The sequence below is a fragment of the Micromys minutus genome (genome assembly GCF_963924665.1).
Source record: "Micromys minutus genome assembly, chromosome: 8".
Lineage (NCBI taxonomy): Eukaryota > Metazoa > Chordata > Mammalia > Rodentia > Muridae > Micromys > Micromys minutus.
The window spans coordinates 56,291,268-56,315,812 of NC_137977.1; the positions used below are offsets into that span (position 1 = coordinate 56,291,268).

A 24,545-nucleotide genomic window follows, 5' to 3' on the forward strand; every position below is an offset into this window, starting at 1 on the left:
GGAGGACAACAAACAGAAGGAAACTATGGTAGGATGGCCAATGGTAAGGTCTAGGGTAGAATAAAATCAGGATGTGTTACAAGCTGCAGCCTTTATTATGAATGTGTCTTCAAGTGTTGCCATCTCTTGTAGACATCTGACTATAGTGTCTTTAGCCTTTCAAAGTGACTCATTCTAGATTCTTCTTGGAGCTTCGGTATCAAGCTGAGATTAATGTGCTCTTCAATATGCACGCAACCACTCTTAAGACTGTCAATTCTACAATTAGTCACTAGAACACACACACACACACACACACACACACACACACACACACACACACACTCAAACAAATGCACACCACTTTTAATTTCATATATCTAAATAGGTAGTCTAATAACTACTCATTTACCAACGGTAGTATAGCTAGTAGAGTTTTGAGAAAGAATTTAAACTTCTGAGATTCAATGCTTTAACTCTGTAATCTTTACACTTTACTGCACTGTGGTAAACTCCACACATAATTTCCTGGCAGTTAAATAAAAGCTGCAGTGCTCTTTGTACATAGAGAAATTTGCTATGTTTTTAAGTCATGGCAAATGAATAAACAGATCTAATTATCCATTGAATTTGAAAATCTATTTAGGAGAATCATAGGAGAAAATGTGTGTCGTAAGTCTATAAATATTGAAAAAGTTAACTCCTCTTTCATCTCTTTAATTTAATACAGAAGAAAGCAGGTGATGATACCTGATTTGGACTCACTCTTGCTTTAAAATCTAGACTCCTTAAAAGCTACCTAACAGAAATTTGAGCTTCAGGCTTTATCTGTGCAATTTTTGCTCATGGACAATGGTAATGATCACATACACACAAGAAGCTTTGCCTATCATCTGATGTCGTAAGTACTCAGTGAATGTGTGTTAATATTGCTAGTGCCAACTTCACAGCTTTGGACATGGGAACCTCTGCCTTCCCTAAGCACTAGTCTCTGAACGTTGATGTAAAAGAAAACATGTCATCATCTCAATGATCACACTTAGTTCTAGTGATTTTTCACTATCAGTGAATACCTGAGATGCAATTTTTTCCAACTGAAACCTGGCTTTTCAACTTTTCAATGTTTGATGTTCTCTAAATGGCAAGATGAAAACACCCAGAGGAGCAGGGTGAAAAATGCTAAACATGGCACTTTCATTATTGATACTATTAAGCAGGTAGACAGACTAATGCCAACGTTAGCTAGAGTAATTTGTCTGCCAGAGATGTTGTTCATAAGTCTCAGATGTTAGATCCTCTACTTTTTAAAACATGATTGTTTTGAGGAGCCAAACAAACCTGCATTTGCAGACAACCAGCACGGGATAATCCTTCCGAGACCTGTGGCATGTATTTGCTCTCATGAGACACTAGAACATGCAAAGTGGATGGGAATGTTCCAATCAAATTTCAAGATCAGTCTCTTTTTCTCGATTATGAAAAGTTTCATTGAAGAGCTGTCAGTGTTTTCACCCTCCATAATTCAATTTTATTGGTTAGGAAAATGTCTATCAGGAATATGACATATGTATTTATACAAATTTATCTTAAAAGATCTGATTCATAATTATCAGCTTAGGGTCGAGATCATTTTTTTATCCACAATAGAGAAATCTACACGAATGTCTCAAATATACAGTGGGACAAAAAGTAGCAAATGCTTTAATACTAATTCACACACACACACACACACACACACACACGGATGGAAGGTGTGAAAAAGTTGATGAACTGATGAATTATGACTTGAAATCTTGTGTAGACTTTCATACAATAGTTAATATTTCAGTGAGGCCTTAATCTGAAGCATGGTTACTATTAGTGTGTCTTAGTTATTGTTATAGGTGTTAGTGACATCCCAGCAATCCAGAGATGAAATAAATAAAGAAAAACCTCATAAGAAGCCTCTGCTCCACTGGTAGAGAGAAACTGACATAAATATTAATAAGTGTAAGAAAGACCACAGAAATCATCCAGACCAAGTGACAGTCCCAGCTATTTGGAAGAGTGGGTTGAGGAAATTATTTGAACCTAAACGGTTTCGACTTGCTGTTAAAAAAGCAATATCATGTTTTCCTGTGTAACCTTTTACCTCCAAAATCAAAGCAAAACATAAGCAAGCAGACCGACAGACAAACTGTATGGATATGAAAAGGTGTGATTCGCTGTGCACAGTCTAGAAGAATGTTAAAGAAGAAGTGAGATTCAGCTCAAATGCAGCAGAAGTTATGAAAAGACTTGCAGATTTGTGGGAATGGACTCAAGTAGAGAATTCTGTTAACATGAGAACAAATACAGAAAAAGACATTATGAGTAGATTTAGAACATATTTTAAAATGTCTGGGGGAAAATAAAAAATGAAACAAATATATTATAGATGGTAGTTTTAGCAAATATGAATCAACAGTAGTGAATGAAAGTGTTATAGCCAAAAACTATCAAAGTCCAACTTATGATTTAAAATGTTAGGTCAGTTGTTACATGACACACCTGCCAGACTTTAGTGATAATATTGTGCAAAGCAGTTTACATACATGAAGACATTATAACAAATGATAGATTCAATATATGTTTTGTTAATTGACTTTTGAACACAATATAAACAGAAAATCTAAAAGTAACACTATGAACTTCTTGAGTTCTAGCACTAAGCTAGAAGCAAAATCATACTTAATTTTATAACAAGAAACAAGTATTTAGAAACAAGAAAGAGAGACATATTTGTATAAAAAACTGAGAATTTAATCTGGGGATTTTATCCCTTTTGACTACACTGGTAAAATAATGGCACAAATTTAATGGGAATAACTAATCAACTATTTGATTGGGTTTAAGAACAATTCTTTGTGATCAACCCATCCATGAAACTGCTTCTGTGTCTCAAAAAACTAGATAGGCCATGTACCTAGAACATCAAATAATGGTGCTCTGCTAAAGGATCATTGCAATAACATCTCTCCTAATGTCATTCTGGCATATACAAAGATTAGAGCCTTAGTCAGACATCAGCAGAGGAACTTTCTTCTAGAAGAGTTGCAAATTGATACAGAGACCCACAACTGGACAATGTGCTGAGAGTGACTCGAGATCCTCAGTCCTAAGTGGCATGGCTTCATCAAACCCCTTTATTCATAGGGATTGTGCAAGAAGCAGAAGAATAATTTTAAGAAGCAGTGAATATAGAAGGTTCCAAGAAAACAAGTTCTCTCAATAACAACAGGAATGCTGCATATGCCAACTATGACCATCTTTACTGTGGTAGCATACACAGGGACTTCACAGATCTTATCCACATGAGAGCCCAGTGTGAATAGGGGAAGTCAACAGAAGCTCACTTATGTAGCCAAAAAGCTACCTCCAGCTGACAACTACTTGCAATGGAAAAGTTAATTTTTTTCAATAGAGTGACTCTGGGCGTACAAACTACATTTAAGGGCAGCCCAAGGCCAAGCAGTAGAAAGCAGTTAACCGGAAGGGGATGAGTCTGGAGAAGGAGTCAAGCGGGGACATTTGAGATGGGTATAATAGAGAAACTATATGACAAGATTTAGGTGTCATTATAGGAGTAATGATAAAGAGCGTTCTGAGAACAGTGTTCAGCTTACAAGATGGGAAATACCTTGACATACGAGGGTATGGTAAATGCTGTTAAAAGCAGAAGGTTGTGAAGAGTTATGAAGATAAATGGTCCACTCAAATTGTAATGGCAGAAAAATCAGCCTCCCTTCTCAGTCCCTTCATTTCTTCCTGACTTCCTTCTTTTGTTTCTTCCCCTTCCCATTTATCTCCCTCACCTTACCTAGTGAGAATTATTTCACCCTCTATTCCACATTACCTCTGAGCTTGCTCTTTTCAATCTTTCATACTACATGTGGGCAATTCCTGGCATGTAAGAATTCCCTTATTATTTCCATTAGCAATCCGGAAAAGTAAACTTTTACAGATTCTATGGGGATAAGTTATTTGTATATCATTTTAAAACATTAATTTCACAGAAGTCACACAACTGAAAAAAGTAGCACCATTTACAAACCTAAACATCTAATTTCTATTATGTATTTGATAATGTCTAATATATATATATATATATATATATATATATATATATATATATAAAATCATAGTATCTATTATATATTATAAATATATATGCTTATAATATATACATATATTATATAGTATATCTTTGTAAGCATTATATAGTATATGTAGTATACTTATATATTTTATAAATATATAATAAATTGTATATGGTATATCTGTTGTATAATATTTTTCAATAATATACATAAAACAAATGTTTGTTGTATAATGTAACATAAAGATTAGAGCTTGAGTTCACTAGTCAAAGAGACTTTTGAATCTTTTACTCTCTTTAGCTGTACACACTGATTTTAGATATATTTAGACCTGATGTCTGTTCACATTTTCAACAGAGGATTGAGTGATACAACTCACTTCTAGTAAAGATAGTGCATTCAGTTAGGGGATATTAGAATAGGCAGAAAATTTCCCAGAGATTAAGAGGAGGATGACGGACGTGAAGCACAGAATGAAAGAGGCATCAGTTACTTGGATGATGATGAACAGTGCTGAGGAGGAGGGAGGAGAGAAGTGAAACTCGGGTTATTGAATAGTCTGTATTGGCATAAACAAAGGAAACAGAGAAGAAAGTGCATTTGAGTAGACAGCATGGTTTGGGAGCAATGATATTAAAGTGTCTCTAAAAATCCCACATATGATGAAAATAATTCGGCAAGCTTATTGCCTTCAACTGAACCACCAACTAAAAAACATTTAAGGTCTGGACCCCTACATATATGTAGCAGATGTGACCTTGGTCTTCATGTGGAGCAGGGGCAGTCTCTGACTTGGGCTCTGCTGTCTGTCTTTGGATTCCTTTGCTTTAGCTAGGCTGCCCTGTCTGTCTTCAGTGGGAGAGGACTCACTTAGTCTTAATGCAACTTGATGTGCCAGGGTAAATTGGTACTCCCTGCCCACCTCCCCGCCACAGGGAGGGTGTTCCTCCTGTGTGAGGAGAAGAAGGATAATGGGAAGGAGGTGAGAGTGTGAGACACAGAGACGAGGGAGGGGTCTATAGTGTAGATGTAGAGTGAATAAATAAGTAAATGAATAATAAAAAGATTATTCCCTCCAGTTTGCATAAATACACAAAATGCATAAATCTTCATGACACATGATAAAGTCAAGGAGAAAATACTAACATAGGTAAGGCTAACAGAAATGCCTGCATCTTCATTCTGAGAGTGATCATAGTAATCACATAATATGAGATATATATATATATATATATATATATATATATATATATATATATATATATATATACCCTTTCATTTTACAGTTAGGTCAAAACTTAAAGAATGTAGATTAATTACTGTTAACAAAAAGAAATAAAAACATTTCTAAAGTGGCATGAATAGGCTTCTTCAGTCTTCATTGTGATGCACCATTATCTACCAATCACAGAATAATCAACTTCCCTGAGGGTCCTGGGATGCTCTTAAATATTCCATCAGATTGAAGCCCTACACATGAGAAGCTACAGCATTAGTAAACAATTTTCTGCTTCTTCCCTGGAACCTACTGAACATCTTCCCAAAATGGCTAAGGCATGTTTCAAAACCCTCACATGCTGAAATATTCTGAGGGCAAAATGCTTTGGAAAAACAACAACAACAACAACCCACAGACTGTGAATTGCAACTTTGAAAGCAAATTTCACCCGTCCTAGCCAAATATCGTATTCACCAACAACTTCTGTTAAATCACCCATACACTCTCTACTATGAGCAGCACATGTTGGGTTGTAATTTAATTCTAACAGAGACCATGAAAGGCAATGACTATTTCTTCTTCTTTTAAAGGTCAAATAAGTCACTGCATTTTCAGATCACATGATTGTTGCTAAGTGATCACAGGGGTTCTTAATATTTAGTTCTCCCAATATCCAGAAAATCATATTTCTGTACCACTATAAAAATCAAAGAAAAACTCTATAGTCATTTGCACCCTAGCCTTTTGTCAGGGATGTTGTATATGTGACTTGTAAAGTTATCCTGTTTTGACCAAGCCAACATATTCATGTAGTCTGAAAGAAGGGCTACACAAAGATTTTATACACTCTTCCTCATCCTCCTGAAGTTCTCCCAATCACCGTTTCCTCACTTTGACATTAAAAGTGTATTAGGAAAGAAGCTGAAGTTTCTGGATGGTACCTACCTGTTATCACCCTCTCTGGAGAAAAAGACTGTGAAGGTTTGAATGTTCCCTTTTGCTTCTGCAGGTGGACGCCAGCTCAAACGGACAAAGCGACTAGAAACCAAGACAGGGACCACATCTCTGGGAGCAGAAGGGAGGATGCTGGAGCTTGGGATGGCTAAGAAAGAACAAGAGGAGAACATCAGAACTGCTGGCACCAGCGGGTACGACTCAGAGCTAAACTCTAACGTACATGGTCAAGAGTATCAAGCAAGTCCTAATGAAGGCTAACAAGGAAAATAATATCTAAATGGAATCAAGAGTAAATTTGAATTTCTTAGACTGTAAGGAAGTGACTTCTCAATAATGTATATGATGTCTGGATTTTTTTTTAACCCTGGAATCTATGACAGAAAGAAAAACATTGCCAATATATGTAAGTTGCAAGGAGCAGGAAATGATATTGCGCAATGCAAATTTTAATGCTTAAAAGTCATTGTATGTATGTATACTGTATGTATACTGTATGTATACTGTATACTGGGTAAGCATATGCCATTGCACACAAAGCAGAAGAAAACTGTGTATAGAGTCTGTTCATCTACCTCAATAAAGTTCTTGTCATGTGAGTTTTTAATATACCTGTAAGTTCTAGATAGGTCTTTCTTTAGAAGTATGGTCTCAATACACTATTACAAATGTATTATATTTTCTATGAGATCAAATGATGAAATATTTTGAACAAGAGATACATAGGCAATATGAAGGCCGAAGAAAGTAGTAAAGTAATTATATTTCTCTGAATCCTTTCACAGATGAGGTAGGGATTGATTAAGTACATGAATAAGGGAGTTAAAGCAAAATAAATTTCTGTGTTCACATTTGAAGGAAACTCACAATTCAGAATATGAATGAGATATTTACATGTGAAATTACATTAGTTACAGTTTGGTCCAAGTGAATCTATTAGCTTATTCAAGGGTTTGAAGCTGACCAAGAGGAGGACCATAGTCTCACAATGATCTAACAAATGCACTTGACTGTTATGTTTATTGTTTTCATTGCTTTAGAAGACACATTATGTCATTATCATAAATAAGAAAGTCACCTGATATCAGGCAAATAAACATTTCCCCTGTCAAAGAAAATTTACATTTTTTTTAATTATGGGTTTCATTGAAAGGTGATTAACAACAGAAAAGACACAGAACAAGTTTTACATAAACAGACATGGACCATGAAGATTCTTTTGAATATTAATCCTATAAGACTCCAACATTCCACAGCATAAGCAAGGACTTCTGGATGGGCATAAATGCCACAGAGAGACAAGCAGTAATGAAAAAACCTAATTCATTCATAATATACCTATACTGTTTTGATATATATCAGGATAGCTATTTATGTAATCTTGAGGATCAAATGTAATTAAAAAAACAAAATGAAAACTGATGATAAATGTGAAACCAACAGATCAACACCCCCTCACCTATCTCCTGGTTTACATGATGATCACTCTAGTAATATCTCTGTACACTCAACTTTATTGAATCTGAAGAGATATGTGATCATACTGTGTTTTTCCTCTCTGAGTCTGCCTTAGGAGAATTTGATTTTACAATATGGTGCATAGAAGAGCACGGAAGTTTATAATGATGCATTCTGTGATGTAAACTATGAAAGAGTATGTTTGAAACACTTAACAGATGATAGGTGAATACAATGATAGGCATGCAATTATCATGGAATCATCTTGCAACCATAGTACATGCATGTCTCATGTCTTAGGGTTACCATTGTTGTGATGAAGCACCACAACCAGAAGCAAGATGGGGGGAACGGACTTGTTTAATTTATACTTCTACATCATTGTTCTTTGTCAAAGGAAGTTAGGGCAGGAACTCAAATAGCAAAGGAACCTAGAGAGGAGAGCTTATGCAAAGGTCCTGGAGGGATGCTGCTTACTCAATCCCTCTACTTGACTTGCTCAGCATGATTTCTTTTAGAATCCAGAAAGGACCACCAGCCCAGATATGGCAACATCCAAAATAGGACAGGCCCTGCCCCATCATATTTAAAATAAGAAATGTATTGCATGCCTGTCTATAGTCTATACCATAATTTTTATTGAGAATTTTTTATAATTGTGATTTCTTTCACTTAGATAACTTTATGCTTGTTTCATGTTGACATAATACTATCCAGGACAGTGTATATACCAAAATATCACAGTGTACGTCATATGTATACATAGCTAATTTTTAATTAGCTATAATATTATTAATGTGTAGTTTTCAACTGAATAGGAACTAGCTAAAGATAGAAGTACTAACAATGAGTCATTTATTAGTGGAGACAAAAAATCTTTAAGGCATAAAGATACACAGTTGTACTTTACTGTAGAGAATGCCTTAATTTATTATAGAAACCAGTAACTGCTGCTTATAGAAAGTGCTCTGCGACACTTACAGTTGAAATTGGATTTACATATATCTGAGTCACTTATAAATTCCAACATCATTCTTTTACTAATTATGGTCTGTTGGTAAATGCATAATTCATCTTTGATGGATATGTTTATTTCTATTGTTCAACTTCCTGAATCAAGAAAATGTTTCATCTTGACAGTTGATTTCTAGCTTCAAACTACAAACAATATAGATGTCTGTACATAATCCCTTTTTAATAGAATAAAAAATAGTTTATTCTGGAGCAATTTTGAGTGACCATGTCCAGAAAATACAGATTTAGGTTGTCTGAAAATTCTTGTTTCAATGTGAAGGCAGTTCCACAAACTTTTATAGTTTTACAGAGAAAAGAAAGTCATGAATCAAGATGAGTGTAAAATTCACTGGCAAGAAAAACAGAGAAGTGAGTATAGCAAATTGGGGGAAACTATTCCGTAGACTCAAGATGTTATCCAGTAATAATCTTAGGTTTTGGACTATTGGAATCTAGAAGTCTGCTAAGTTAATAGATTGTAAGAGTTGGCTATCATTACTCAAAGGATGTTAGTTCAGTCACAGAGGTGGGGAAAGAATGGTTGTTGCAGAGAGTAAGAGCTAGCCCAAGATAAGGTAACTCTTAGAGCTGTAACATTCCAGGCTTTCCATGGTACTTAAAAGTCTAATCAGCCAGCCAGTCCCAACAGACACAACTTCTTTTCAGGAGTTCTCATACACAATTCTCACTGTTGCATAACATCACACTCTGTGGATATCAGGGCCACACATTATTTATTAACTACTACAACATACTTCATGGCTTTGATGGCTTATTCCTGGGGACTGAGGTAGATGAGGCAGAGCAATGGAGAAGATAATTCTCTTCAGGAGAGAAATAACTGATAAAGGACATTAAGAAAGAAGCTCCTAGTATAGTGATTCCTTCAAAAGTCCTATTTCTAACCATTTGAATACAAGTAAGACAGTTCACTGAATACAACATAATTATAAATATTGAATCCAAAATAACTATAAATATGAGGAAATTATAGAAGTCAATGTTGTTAAACTATATAAAATTTGGTGATTTTATTTTTTTTTTTGTATCTTTGTTTCGTCTGTAATCTTCACTCCATTAAACTAATCTGTTCTTGATTACTTAATTTTTTAGGTCTTTTAGTCTGTACATCATGCAAATACTGTATCATATACAGAGAGTACAGAACCAGATTATGGTCCCTGACGTGAACACTATTTTTGAGCTAGCTTTTGCAGACTATTTTCTCCAGTTCTCTGTGTTTTCTTTCACTTTATGCAGGAACCAGCTGACTTGGGATTCCTGGGGGGAACCAAACTGGTTAGCCGTGAGATTCTTTTAAGTGTGGAGAAAAAGGGGGCGCCTCACTTTCCAACGGTGTGTGAAACATTTTCCACGTGAAGTGTTTCTCTGTCACATAAAGACGTAGAAATTTTCTAGGATGGCAGGAAGCAATAGTTATTTCTGCCCCCATAGACCCTTTGTTCACTTTTTGGTATATTAAAAATTTTTCCAAAAATTAGAATATTTGGAATAAACAGAAAAATTGGCTGTAAGTTAGTCAGTCTGTTGAACTGATTTGTAAGAGGAGGATAAAAGATTGCCATCTGATATGTGCAGAGAAGCCGAATTCTCTCCCTTTTCCCAGCTTGCTCCTCCTTCTGGGCCCATTCTTCTCACTGTATCTAATTTGGATATATAGCACTCAGCAAGCCAGAGGCTCAGTTGTGTACTTAGTGCATTTAGGATCTTCCCATTGAACAAAGCACTTGTTTATCACAGCCCCATCCTTGCTCACCAGATTCATCACAAGCATCGTCTAGTGACTAGACTTTCCAGTAATTCACCTCCCTTCAGCACATACTCTGTGCAGCATCCTGAGTAAGCTTATACAAACACACACTTGGTCACATGACTCTCCTGCTTATTTATCCTCAATATCATTTTTTATCCCAGGGCAAATTTCAGATTTCACAGTCAGCTTGCTCTTTCGGCTCAGGCTTACAATTTGCCTTTGGTTAGGCTTCCTCTACCAAACTAAAAACAGGGCTTAAGAATGTACACATTGTTGTGGAAGAAATCACACAGTATGGAACGAGGTTGCCAAGTAAAACAGGGCAGAAAAGGAATGCTTAAGGAATAACCTATGTATTACCTTAAACGTGGGGTGAGACAGCAGTCCAGTCACCTAACTAAATGGAGGAGTGGTAAAATACTGGGAAAGGTTACTCTGAATGCACAGTGGCAGAAATTAAATCAAAGTCAAATGTGTAATGAATCTGAGGTGTTTCTGGCAGCTGTTATGAGAAGTCTGCAGGCAGGGAGTCAACTGCACCCTTTTATTTTGAACAGACAACACACACTTGGTCCTGTGCAATGTCACAGGCTATGCAGGGCCAATAAAGCCTACTGGAAGCACTTCATCTCAGACGTGAGACTAGTGAATATCAAGGATTGCATGGGTTTCCCAACACACTCAGGGGTTTTCTGCTGTTAGAACTGTAATATAATAACTTAATTGTAGGGAGCGAAGATAATATTTTCCTGCAGGTCTTCAGTTAATATTTAGCTATCAACATAGAGCATTTTGAATTTTTTTAGGCGAGCATTTAAATCTTTATGTCAATATAATGAAGTACTTTCAGTTTATTCATATAGAGACTTGTTTACATGTATAATACATTGTAAACTTACATGTATAACAAGATTTTTGTTATATACAGATTTTATAATTCATTTTTACTAACTTTGATTCATATTCCTAGGCCATTCTTTCAAGGTCACATAAATTTTCTTTTTGGGCAAAAGGGAGATCAAATAGGAAAATGAAGCCAACATATGCATACTGTCAACCCCATGCACATCGGATGCCAAGGCATGGTGAAAAGCATGTGGCCACTCTGGGACAGGTAATAAAGCTTTTATACCAAATGAAAACAATAAATGAGTTATCAGAGTGATATTATTTGTAGAAAACACAATGGCCATCCCATGGGAGATTCTGTAACTTGCCACAGGATATGCCCAGCTGATAACTATTCTTAAATAAATACAAGGTGTCATATCTTTTCTGTTTCTTCACTGCCTTTATTTGCAGGAGATTCCGGCAAGCATTTTTCTTTCTTGGTTAATGGAAGCATGTGCTCCTGTGGACAGAAACATGTCTTTGAGGTAAGGCTTGCATGTATGCACAACAGACAATGCTTATCATCTCTGGCCATATATTCCACCTTTGCTCTAGGTGTAGAGAGGAAAAGGTTGGCCAACAGATGGATCTGTTGTGCTTGTTGAGACAGAAGGAACTCCTGGATTTTGTGATTCAAACAGTTTCTACTCTTCTAAGCACCACATGCCTGTTTTCCTGTTAAGTGTATTCTGCCTCCTCCCCATTGGGGAAAGACACCCCAAAATGTTTGTAAATCATGAAACAAGCAGTTGTTTTTATTGTAAGAATAATTTTGGAAAGTAAATGACAAATAATTACATTTAAAAGTAGGTTTGAGTCTAACAAATAATCAAGAAGTATGTATTAATATAAAACCTAAGAACAAAGCTGGCCTCTCCTAATGGAATGGATTTAAAGAATTCAGTGTTTCAGGACAGTTAGCAATCACACTCTTGCTTTCTGTCAGGGTGTGTTGTTTGCTTTCAGACACAAGGACAAAAGACTAAAGGGCATATTTTACATAACAAAGCAGACCTCCTCTCCCTGTTCTCAATGCCAGACTTGAACTGCCCCAAACCAGTAACTTTCCAACTCTTAGGCTTGGCTGCCCTTCCCCATAGGCTCTTCCCTATATAATCTTTGTTCTCTCTCTCTCTGTCTCTCTCTGTCTTTCTCTGTCTCTGTCTCTGTCTCTCTCTCTCTCTCTCTCTCTCTCTCTCTCTCTCTCTCTCTCTCTCTCTATGTCTTTCCCTCCCTCCTTCCCTCCTTCCCGCCCCCACTTCTGTCTTATTCTTCACCCTTATCTCTCTCTCCCTTCCTATGTAGCTCTTCTGGCCTCAGACCTTGGGGTAAACTTTCCAATAAATCTGCATTTAATATAATCTAATCTGGTTTGAACTGGCTAGTTTTACCACTGGAATAATAACCCCAGAATTCAATTTGGAAAAACTGCTTTCCACTTAAAACTACCCATATAATTGATGTGGACATTATAATTTTATCAAATTAAAAATATAACAATTAACCAATGATTTCTTCCTCAGAAAGTGTGTTTACAATTATAGACAGCACACAACTCAGAACAGAGTGAAGAGTAAAAGGTTGTCAAAGGACACTGATTCCTTGCCCTAGGGATTTCCTCTGCAGGAAATCGCTCCCAGGAAATCCCACCCAGGAAATCCCACTTTCTTGAGATTTGAGTTCCCAAAATACCACAGAAGGTCTGGATGACCTCTGTGGAATGTTCCAAAGCCCTAGGTGTGCCTGGGGGTGTACTGATAAAAAATGTATGATTCTTCCCCTTTGAATTTCCTCATTCCGCCTGTCCTCCCCCTCCTTTGTGATTTTTGCCTTTATAAGCCCGTTACAAGTTCAGGCCGGGGTCGAACTCCTCTACCCCTGCGTGGTGTATGAGTCTCGACCCCAGCATGCTGGCCTGAGATCTCTTTCACTTTCAATAAACTTCCTCATTGCCATTGCAGCAAGTCTGGTCTCGGTGCCTCCCTGGGTGCGCGCCTCTCCTGAGATTTGAGTGAGGGTCTTCCTTCGGAGGTCTTTCAAGAGCATCTCTTCATTTATCAATGTTAGGTGCACAAGTTTCTTAGTAGATGCTTTCTGACAAGCCTTCCCAAACTTGATTAATGATAGGTTTAAAAATTTTTATGAAAGTTTTCAAGAAACCAATGTATATTATATATAATATATATATATTTCTCTTGAAAATAATACACAATTAGTGATACAAAATATTATCATATTATATAATAAATATATTATATTTTATATTATATGTATATATAGTTTCTTGGAAAATATATATATACATTTAAGCAAACTGTGAGGGTAGCTTTCAAATTGTTTTTCTCCTAAGACAACTCACTTCCCCCTGACATCACCAAAATTAAGTTGGCTTCCCACTTATGCTGAACATGCTAATGTGTAGTGCAGTGGGAGTGCGCACAGAGGAAGATGCTCTTCTCTCCCTTGGCTGGGCTTTTGGAGTTGAATGTTAGTCAGCAGTTCCAGACTTAGATGGTTCATAGGCACTGAGAACAGCCCGATTCTCAGATTTTTTCCTTCTCTGTTTAAAGAGTTGTTATACAAAAAAGAGTGGACACCTCTTTTTTTTTTTTTTTTTTTTTCTTTTTTTTTTTTTAAACAAAGAAATAGATTCTTGCATTATATAGGGGAATTAATTCTGCCCAGGATAATCCCCCATGCTTTCTTTCCTCAGTAACCATATTCTTCAAATAAGGTCTTAATAAAGAACCAATCAGAATCCTTTCACTTCTCTGAGAGGCCTAATCTCTTGTCTGGCCCTAATCTCTCTGGCCCATTACTGTCTCCATGGTTACAGCTTCTTTATCTGTTGTTATAGAGAGTAAGAAGTGAATTTGCCATACTTTAACAACATAGTCTTCCTCTTTTAGGAACACTTAAAAAATAAGATTAGCAAAATTCAAGTGGTTAGGATAATTTCTGAAGTTAATTACAATTTTAAAAATGGTTATAATATAAAATAAGATTTTTATGTCCAAAACATTAGTATGCTATTGAGTTAATTTTTCTATAAAATCAGTCTTTTGAGGTTCCAGATGTATTTTTCATTGACAAATTTAATATATAGAGTTTGGATATATTTCATTTTGTTCTGAACATATTAATAGCATGTTACTTTCATCCTTTTCAAGAAAAAGAAAAGGTAAAATAAATTCCTAAAGTCAAAGACATTTAATTTACACTATACTTCAAGCAAACAAATTATTTGATCTGTGTCCTTTTCATGTAATTATCTGTATATGATAATTACATCTATCAATCAACTAGCTGTTTCATTAGCTACTGAGTCACATAATACATAAAATAAAAATATATAAAATAAAGTACATGTGGGTATTTTTAGTGAAGTAAGAGGGCAATCAGGTTGTTGGGAAAAAAAAAAAACTTTTTGAATACTTTTTTCTTTCTTTTTCTATAGGTAGCTTGATATCAGACTCTAGCATAATTTGTTTAATTGGAGAAATAGATAAAGCTGAAAGGCTCAAAGTTCATAAAGAAGTTTCATAAATTTTTACACAAAATAAGTTTGTGTGATTTCGAAAATTGGAAAACATAATTGGCTTTTCACCTGTTTTCAAAATTCAAAGAACCCTGGTATTTTATATAGCCCATTAGGAATGCTGAAAATAAAAAAGAAAGCGGTGGCCAGAGAGATGGTTCAGTGGTTAAGAGCACTGGCTGCTCTTCTAGAGGTCCTGAGTTCAATTCCCAGAAAACACATGGTGGCTCACAACCATCTGTGATGGGATCTTTATGCCTCTTCTGGTGTGTGTGAAACACTATCCTCACATACATTAAATAAATAAATAAATCTTTAAAAGAAAGAAAGATGGATTTCAAAAAATGGCTTAAACGATGTTCCTTTTAAATAAGTAAGATAAAAGTTAATATGCTTCATAATATCTCATTGAATATTAATTTTGTATCTGAGGGGATGGCTCAGTGGGTAAAGGCAACTGCTATGTATACACAGGGAAACGTCTGCATTCCCAGCACCCACTTACAAATCTGGGCAAGCCTCTACTGTCCAAGGGCTGCCAGAAGCTTGTGGCTCCTCAGAGCTTTCTGTTCAACTGAGGAGGGCAGTCGTGTCCCAGTGTGATAACCAAACCCATGTACACAATACCCAATGGCACAGCACAACAGTTAACACTTTCATTTCCTTTAACATTTCTCAAATTTTAGTTCTGGGAAGCTTCAAGCTCATGTTTTGCTACCGTTTATGAGGGACACATTAAATCCTTGTGAATTATCAATGCTGCACACACTGCTGAATATTAATATTTATTCTACTCTTATGAATGATTAGTATAATGTTGTCGGTCTCTGCTCTTCTTTTTACTCTTCCTTGCCCTATAAATTACTACCTTTTCTCCATTTTTACATTTTTGGGGTAATTTTAAAAAATTTGTGTGTATGTATTGATACTACATAATCCTACACACATATAAAGTTGAGGATACACACTAATGTGTAGAATGATGTTATTATACAACAAGGTAGGTCCATCATATTGTTGGATGAGAAGGAAGGATAGGCATGGAAAAGTCAAGGAAGAAGAACAGGTGACTCAAGATGGAAGAAGAAGATGAACTGTCCAGGTGGCTCTGAGTAGCCTTAAGTAGATATGATTATTTCTAAGAGTTTCTATGGGCCAATTTGTTTATCTAGGTAGGCAGTTTATATCTTTGTCAAATGGTTGTAAGCTTATTGTGTGGATGGATTGTGGGTTGAGAATTTAACATATAAATCTGTTTGATAAGTTTTTGATTATTGAGCTATGTTTATACAGGGCTGTGATGGACCGTGTGTGAAAGCAATGGGTGAGAACCAGCAGTTCCAACTCTGTTGCCTGCACAAGGTGAGAGTATGTGAGGCCATTTGAATGAAATGTGTTGGTACCATGTTTGGAAACTAACCACCTAGGGGATTATACTTGGCTCTGCACTGGAGCAGCTCGCTAGAGTGAGAGGTCCCTCACTTTGTGGACTGATAGCAACAGAATTTTTTTATTGCTACATTAATATATATGCTCATCAAGATGAGAAGTCAATGTTGGGTATCTTCTGGTGTTTTTCACATATCTTTTTGAGAAATGATCTTTCATTGGATAAAGAGCTTATCAACATACCTCTACTGTCTATGAATCTACTCCTGGGATTCTTCTTGACTCTGCCTGCCTAGAACTAGGACTTCAGAAACTTGGTATCATGCCTGGCTTTACATGGTTGCTAGGGTCCAAACTCAGGCCCCAACTTATAGCACACACATAAGATTTCTCCTCAGACCTTATGAAATTAATTTCAATTGCATCCCAATCTCAACCTATATATGTAGGATTTATATCCATTGGGCTATTTTACTTAACATAACCTGTTACAGTTAATTTCATAATACCCCAAGAGTCAGCAGTGCCAGTTCCTTACAGTGTTACATTTTGAATAAATAGTCTATTTTCTTTATTCATTCACCTATCAAGATCTCCCACAGTTTATTACACATCATGACTCTTGTGATCTGTAAGAATTGAGGAGTGCAAGTATCTTTTTGATATACTTATTTAATTTCCTTTAGTAACACCAAGTAGTGGGATAGATATATCACATAACAGTAGTATTTCTGAGGATCATCCATACGTTTCTCCTTAATGGTCACACTAATTCACTTCCCTTCAGTACTATTTTTCCACATCATTGATAAAAATATAAAATTCACAATTAAAATTACATAATTTTCTCCCTCTCCTCTCTCTTTCCATCTCTATATTCCTCCTTGCTCTTTTAAAAATCATGGCTTATTTTTCTATTAATTGTTAGAAACTCAGTCTGTCTGTCTGTTTATCTATCTATCTATCATCTATTATCTGTTTGTATGTCTCTTTATTTATCTTTCATCTCTCTCTCTCTATCTAATCTAATCTAAAGCATGCTTATTTATTCCTAAATACATAGATGCAACCTTCTTCATTTGAATTAAATATGTTTTTGCATGTTTTCAGGACTGACCATCTAGTATGAGATAACAAGTTCTTAATTTCTACCAATCTCATCATTAGCTGCCTGCAATTTTTTGAAAGGTATAGATCCTGTACCCAGTGATCAGGGAACCTGCAGTAGAGGAGGCAGAAAGAGTGTAAAGAGCCAGAGAATCAGGAAGTTTGGTTTGAGATTGTCTTGTGACCATTTCAGATGCTGTATTCATGATGTCTCAACCAGAAAACTGCCTAAACATGACCTGAACAAAGACATCTATAGATGTGCTAATGTAGAAAGGGAATAGCTCAGGAGGTCTCCAAATTTTGGCAATGGTTATCTTATTTAGTATATTTGAGAAACTATTTTTATCAAAGGACAATAAAATGTTAGTTATTTAAGACAATAAGAGATATGGTTAATTTCTTACAAGTTAATTTTATTCCAAATTTTAAGATGGATATTTGGGCATATAAATATATTTCCTCACAATATTTTCTATTATCTCCCTGTAAGTGTATATAGTTTATGCTAATGATAAAGAAACAGTTTAATGGACTGGACTATGTTGTATGCAAAATTTCTTTGGTTAAAATGAATTTAATTTGTACGAGCACCTATTAGCCCCTTTGATACTCATTGAAGAATTCTGAGTAAAAAGCACTAAGTGAAAGGCTTATCATTGTGTCTTCAAAGGCTAAAGACAAAAAGTTGCCGGATAATTCAATGGCTAGATTGCACACATAGAAACCATAGTCTTCTTTTCACTCCTAGTACCATACTGTTCACATCAGCTCTGCTTTCTGTTTCTATTAACAATCTGCAGATAGTACAAATATCTAGGACCTAGACTTGAGGTATCTAGAGAGGCCTCATTTACAGATTTTGTCATTATGCTTATCTTTAGTGTAGAGGAACTTTAGTTCAGTAGCATGGTTGGTTTGGCAAGTTATCACATCCAAATTCTGCTAGGTCTATGTGATCCTGCTGGAATGACATGCCTAAAAGCCTTGATCTTTAATCTTTTTTTTAAATCTTTAATTTAAATAAGTCTTTAATCTCAACCAAGGAAGGTAAAAATGAGTTTTTAGTAGGAAGAAGCCATGTTTGAAACTGATATCTAATTGAGGGACACATAAGGAGAAGGAGCCAGAAGATTAGAACAAACTGCTAGAGTTAGTTTGAGGCCAAACAAAGCAATTCCAGTCTGAAGAAGCCAGTTTGAATCAGTCAGCTTGGGGGAGAGTTAGAGCGAGAACAGCTGAGTTGAACCAGCCAGCTGGAGTTCAGAAAGAACTAGATAGTTATCCTACCTGCTGAATTAAACAGCTGATAAATTAAATCATGCAGGCAAAAGATAATTTTATACTCACTAATTCTTTCTGATTTTGCTCAGTTCCACAAGTTTCCATGCTTTTATTTATGATGTTTTATATACCAGAGCCTGAGCTAGAAATTCTTCTTATACTTTTTTGGTGTGACTATCATAATTCCTTCTGGATTTAGGTTGTATGTTTCTCCAACCAACTATCAACATTTTAGTTTTCTCTTTTTAAGGTTTGCATAGAACTATCATGAGATAATATCTATCTAAACACACCCTGCACTGTAATGGTATTTTAATTTAAATTTTATCTTGTTTTATTTGATACCATATGCCATATTATAATGAATGCCGAAGAAGTCTACTTTGTTCATTTACCACTGTTACCATTCAATATTTTAATCTATAGTAATGACTAATCATTTTCTAGACTTCCAGTATATTATTGGAAGTTATACTCATGAAAGACTCTGCCCATTTGTGAGATAATTTCACTTTATTTATATTCCATTAAGCAGTGGGAGACCAAAGTTTTACTGCGAGCTGTTTATGCCAATCATCATTAATCTAAAAACAAATTACAAATCAAATCTAAACACTGAACCAGGAGAAATTACCATGAAAATGCAGGCTTATAGTGAGAATGACTATTTTTCAAACAAATTGACAAGGTGGAGTATCTTTCAACCTACCTTGAATAGTGATGATACATTCCAGGACATGACAGAACCATCATTATATATCATCGTATTTTCTAAATGACAAAAGGCTTTCATGAAAACACACACAAGAAGCTGGAGAATGTGTCTTGGGTTGATCTATAAATCCAGAAGATCACCTGAGCATTGCTGTAGGGTATGTTGTAGGGCATTGGGTAGTGAGAGAAAGCCTGGTAAGGCTGAGTTAAGGCTTGAAGCCCTGGGGACACTAAAGGGACAATAGGAGCTTTGACTGCTCCCAGCACCAGGCCCCTGTCACTAAGCCACACATGCCCATAGAGAGAGTTGTGGCCATAAGTCACATAGGGGCAGTCCCCCCCAAACCCCTCCACATGTAGAAATGCACTAACATTTTAGAGCAAACCAATAGGAAACACCTACTGTCAGACTCCAACCTGCCCCCAAACTGTATATAAGATCCTATCCTGAAGGTATGAAGGTGTATGTGAGCATTACTCCATCGTTTCAGAGCACTTGTCACAGGAGCTGTAACACTGCCTAGGAAGAGAAAGGTCTCCCAAAGCTTTTGACACTTGAAGTTCCCCTGCACTTCACTCAGTCATTGGTTAGCCAGCCCCCTACCAGCTCAACCCAGCTGCCCTCACCACAGCCAGTACAGCATCTCAGAACAACACCCCCTGCTGGGTCAGTGGTGCCAGAGCAATGGCAGCAACAGAGGTGGTGGAGGCAATTCTCCCCGTGTGCTCATGCCCTTTCCCTTTGGGTTGAACCCTCCCACCTGGCTGGACCAGACAGAGATCTCTGTGGATAGCCTCCAGTTCACAGACTGGCACCATGTAGTCCTCATCTTGGTACCATACATCAAAGGACACTGCCAGGAGAAACTCTGATCCTACAAAAAGATTCCCTTTTATCATCAAGGGATAAGCTGGTGACAAGTCGGGAAGGATTTTCTCATAAGCAGCAATATCGACGCTTTCAAAATTTGAATTTTTAATTACACAAAATGGGGAAGAAAATTATGATTGATCAACTGGCAAACTGGTATATATTTCTTTTCTTTTTTCTTGACTCTGCATTTTAAGCATAAAATACACAAATATGCATTTAATAATTCTCTTATCTAATAAGGTGCTGATCTAAGAAGAATGGTTTTTGAATAGTTTATTCAAGATCCAACAAAAAATGCCAGCATGCTCGGATAGGTTGTTAAAGATGTCAGCGCACATGTGTGCATACGTGCGCACATGCCTAGCAAACTACAATGACAAATTGTAACTGCTGGATCTTTTCTCTAATGCTGTGCCTTAGGCCAGTGTATCTTTTCTCTGATCATTACTTGCCACATATACATTTTAATCTAAGTTTAGTAAGTGGTGCTGAGAAATGGATTTTGAATACTACCTAGAGTAGCTAGCAGTCTATTCGGATTTTGAATACCACATAAAGGAGCTAGAGTAATATTTGTATTCAAATAATGGCTACTGTTATCTCTGCTTCTAGTGGAATACTTTTATGATGATGGTTGGTATAAAACCCAAGAACCCTACAGAATAATAATATGGCACAGAATAATAATATGATAAAAATAACTTGACCCCAACTTAATAGGTAAAATACACTATAGACAAGAGTTCTGCTGCATATAAGGACAATACTTAGTCACCCCAATATGCCTTTCTCTTTTGTTTATCAGATTGCAAAGCAAAGAAGCACATCTCTAATATTTCTTTTGTCCACATTATCATTACACATGTCTGTTTCTGTAAGAGATTATTTTAGAAGCAGCTTCTTTCTACACCCTTTCCATCTGTCACTATTCCTGGTTTTCCGAAGATACCGTTAATCATCTCTCATCAATGTCTTTTTCTGTCATCTTTCCTCAGCCACAATGTAGCTGAGCTTCACCAAATCCCTAACACCTTCCATGTCCACCCTTTCCCTTGAGACCTGGTATTGAATTTCAAGTCACTGTTTATCCTTTTCAATGCCCACTGACCCCGAATGTGCCATTTCAGCAACCCTCTGTCATCAGAGCTCCTCTGGGGATAAAGACTGACAAGCTGTGACAGGTTCCTCCCCTCCTTCATGTGTATTTTTTTCAGCCAGCACCTCATCCAGCCATATGGTGTTTGTTACCAGCTGCCTTGTGATGCTGCAGTCTGTCCGTGATGAACATCGAAACACATAACAGAGGGGACCAGCGTGGCTATCCCTGAGCAGCAGTGCTCTGGGATGCATTTTTGGGAGCCAGGCGTATGTGTATGAGATGGTATTAAAGTAAAATACTGGACACTTCAGGTAATTTACCAAAAAGACAGGCAGACAGACAGGCAGACACAAAAGAAGGAAGGAAGGAAGGAAGGAAGGAAGGAAGGAAGGAAGGAAGGAAGGAAGGAAGGAAAGAAGGAAGGGAGGGTATTAGTTCTGTATTTTGTTAGAAACTGTATTCTGTTAAATAACTAGAAATACCAAAGTCAGTGGAAGACAGTGAAATTTAAACAATAACAACCAAAAGCTTAACCAGTTTCTTGTAGCACTCTGAATAAATACCTTTAAGGACTACTTTTACTATTTTAGTACTCTAAGAAACTGAAAAGAAAAAAAAAACTGCTTCAATCACCTTTGATAGCTCTGTGAATTCTGCTAATGGAACATTCCCAACATAGCCAAGGGGTTTTCATTAAAGTTTAAAATACTTTCTTTAGGTACATGGTGAAGCTCCAGTTGGAAATAGGGATGTTTTTCACTTTCTCTGAGAATCACTCAGGAGGGCAGGCTGACTGAAGGCAGTGTTTGTTTTGGACAGAATGGTGCTGGGTGCATGAATCAGCAGAGCAAGTCCAGAATGCAATGGTGCAATGGACCATGGAGATTCATGAAACATCTGAGTGCATTGTGCTCATTGCCAGACCTGTGATACTGCTCCATAAATTGTGTAACCACTGGAGCAAATTAAAGGGAAGTAAAAGTAAAATCAACAAACAAGTATATTATTACAATTACAGGGAGTCTTAAACTATTTAAATTTATATTAGTATAAAGGAAGTATAGATAGAAAGAATTATAGGATGATACTTTCATACATCTGCATAGTGTGTGCATGCCCTTTGCTACCCGGTTTTCTTCCCCATCTCTTGTTACAACCTTGTCTTCCTTTTGTATGTAACAGTGAGCTAATAACATTGCTTCAGATTTCGCTGTAGTGTGGGAGTGGCTCGGAGGGAGTAATGACAAAAGCTTGTGCATTTTACCAATGGCTACATCACAGAAAAATGTCTCTCCCTTCGTTATTAATATTTCCCTTTGTGTAAATCTTCAAGGAATTATGGAGAACCATAAGTTCTTCGCATTCCATGTTGGCCTCGATCTTGTGAAGATCTCATACAAATAATCAGAGCTGCTGTCAACTCAAAAGTCAACCACACAATCCTGCAGGGAAGTCAGAGTTCTCTAATGCCTGGGATCCTGACTCTTGCATTCTTTTCCTCCCCCTTTCCTTTTCTACAGTAGGCAAGTGGACCTCCAAGACTGCAGGTGAGTTTGCAGTCATCTAACATCAATTTTCTCCTGTGCTATAGACCTTCAGTCCAATGAGGAAGTTGTTAGTTAGCACCTGAAGATACTTCATACTGTTGAGCACCAGAAGGTTCACACTGCCATGCATGCCAGTGTTTTGTTGTTACTGAAGTGACCTGCTCTCTCTCTCCCCCAATATTTCTCTTTTCTTTGAGACAAGGTCTCAAATGGTAGTCCATTTTGTTATGGGACTCACTATAATCCTAAGATAAACTGGGATTTTGACACTTCTGCCTCCAGATCCAGAGGACAGAAATTACAGGCACAGAACACCATGTCCACTGTGGTGGCATGAATAGGTTTAGCCCAGAGAATGGCACTATTTGGAGATGTGGCCTTGTTGGAGTAGGTGTTGCCTTGCTGGAAGAAATATGGCACTATGGGTGTTGGCTTCAAGACCCTCCCGGAAGCCTGTCTTAGCTGCCTTCTAAACAAGATGTAGAACCTTCAGCTTCTCCACCGCTGTGCCTTTCTGGACACTGATGCCCCTTCTTTGATGACAATGGACTAAACCTCTGAATGTGTAAGCCAGATCCAATTAAATGTTGTCCTTGCCTTGGTCATGGTGTCTCTTCGCATCAGTAAAACCCTAACTAAGCAGTAAAACCTTAACTAAGACATCAATTTTCAATTAAGATGATATATGTAGAACATTATGACAATGGTGGAGTTGATGTTCTACAGAACAGCTGTGAGAAAAATACATGCGAGGCATGATGGGCTCGTTAGAACTGTGGGTTTGGCATACTGCTATCCCATACAAGACAGAAACAGAGACTGTATGATGTAACAGTCTCTCTTCTGAAAAGCAGGGTTCTGTGTCCCTAGTGCCTATAACCTCAACTGATTGATCAATTATGCAAATTTATCCTTTCTGTTTACAATAAGTCAAAGTGAGGAAGCTGACAGAAGAAAAACTGTAAAGCAAATGGATAAATGAATGTGTAAATAAATAAACCATAAAATACAAGCAAACACAATAAAATGACTCTGGCTAGAAAAACAAGTAAGCTGACTGCAAATCTTTGCTTTTAGGAACCAATATGGTGCACACCAATGCAGGTCCTGCACATCCTGCCTCTTTGTCTGAGTTCACATGTGCATTGGTCCTGTTGATTGAGAGGACTTAGTAACTAAATCTGACCTCAGGTGTTTCTCTACTAAATACAGCCAGGACTTCACAGAGACCACAGTGTGACCTTTAAGAAAATACGTTTTGGCTAAGTAGAAAACAAGACAAATAAGAAGGAGGTAAATCAGAGCAAACATCCCACATCAACTGTATCATATTTCAAATGTGTAAATTCTCAATACTCCTCGGTCTAATTCTCCCAGATGCTGGGAATGGATGAAAAAAATCAGTGTAATATTAAGAATTTTAGTTTTGTACTCCTGCATAATTAACTTGTGCCCTCAAAAACATTGGCATAATCAACCTTGCCCAAGTCCATGGTAAAAGCATCTTCAGATATTCTTTGGTAACACCAATCACTGAGAGTATATATAAAGATGGAAATTTGCCCCTTGATATTTTCTTTTTCAAA

General features: G+C 36.7%; 1 protein-coding gene across 1 annotated transcript in view; it reads right to left on the bottom strand.

Annotated features, from left to right (window-relative positions):
• Positions 1 to 24,545, bottom strand: part of DCC (DCC netrin 1 receptor) — a gene marked incomplete at both ends in the record, with an annotated part of 1,062,613 nt that overhangs the window by 307,226 nt on the left and 730,842 nt on the right. The window contains one exon of the mRNA XM_080920225.1: positions 6,262 to 6,418. Coding sequence (XP_080776351.1) covers positions 6,262 to 6,418 — 157 coding nt within the window. The remainder of the gene's footprint in view (positions 1 to 6,261; positions 6,419 to 24,545) is intronic.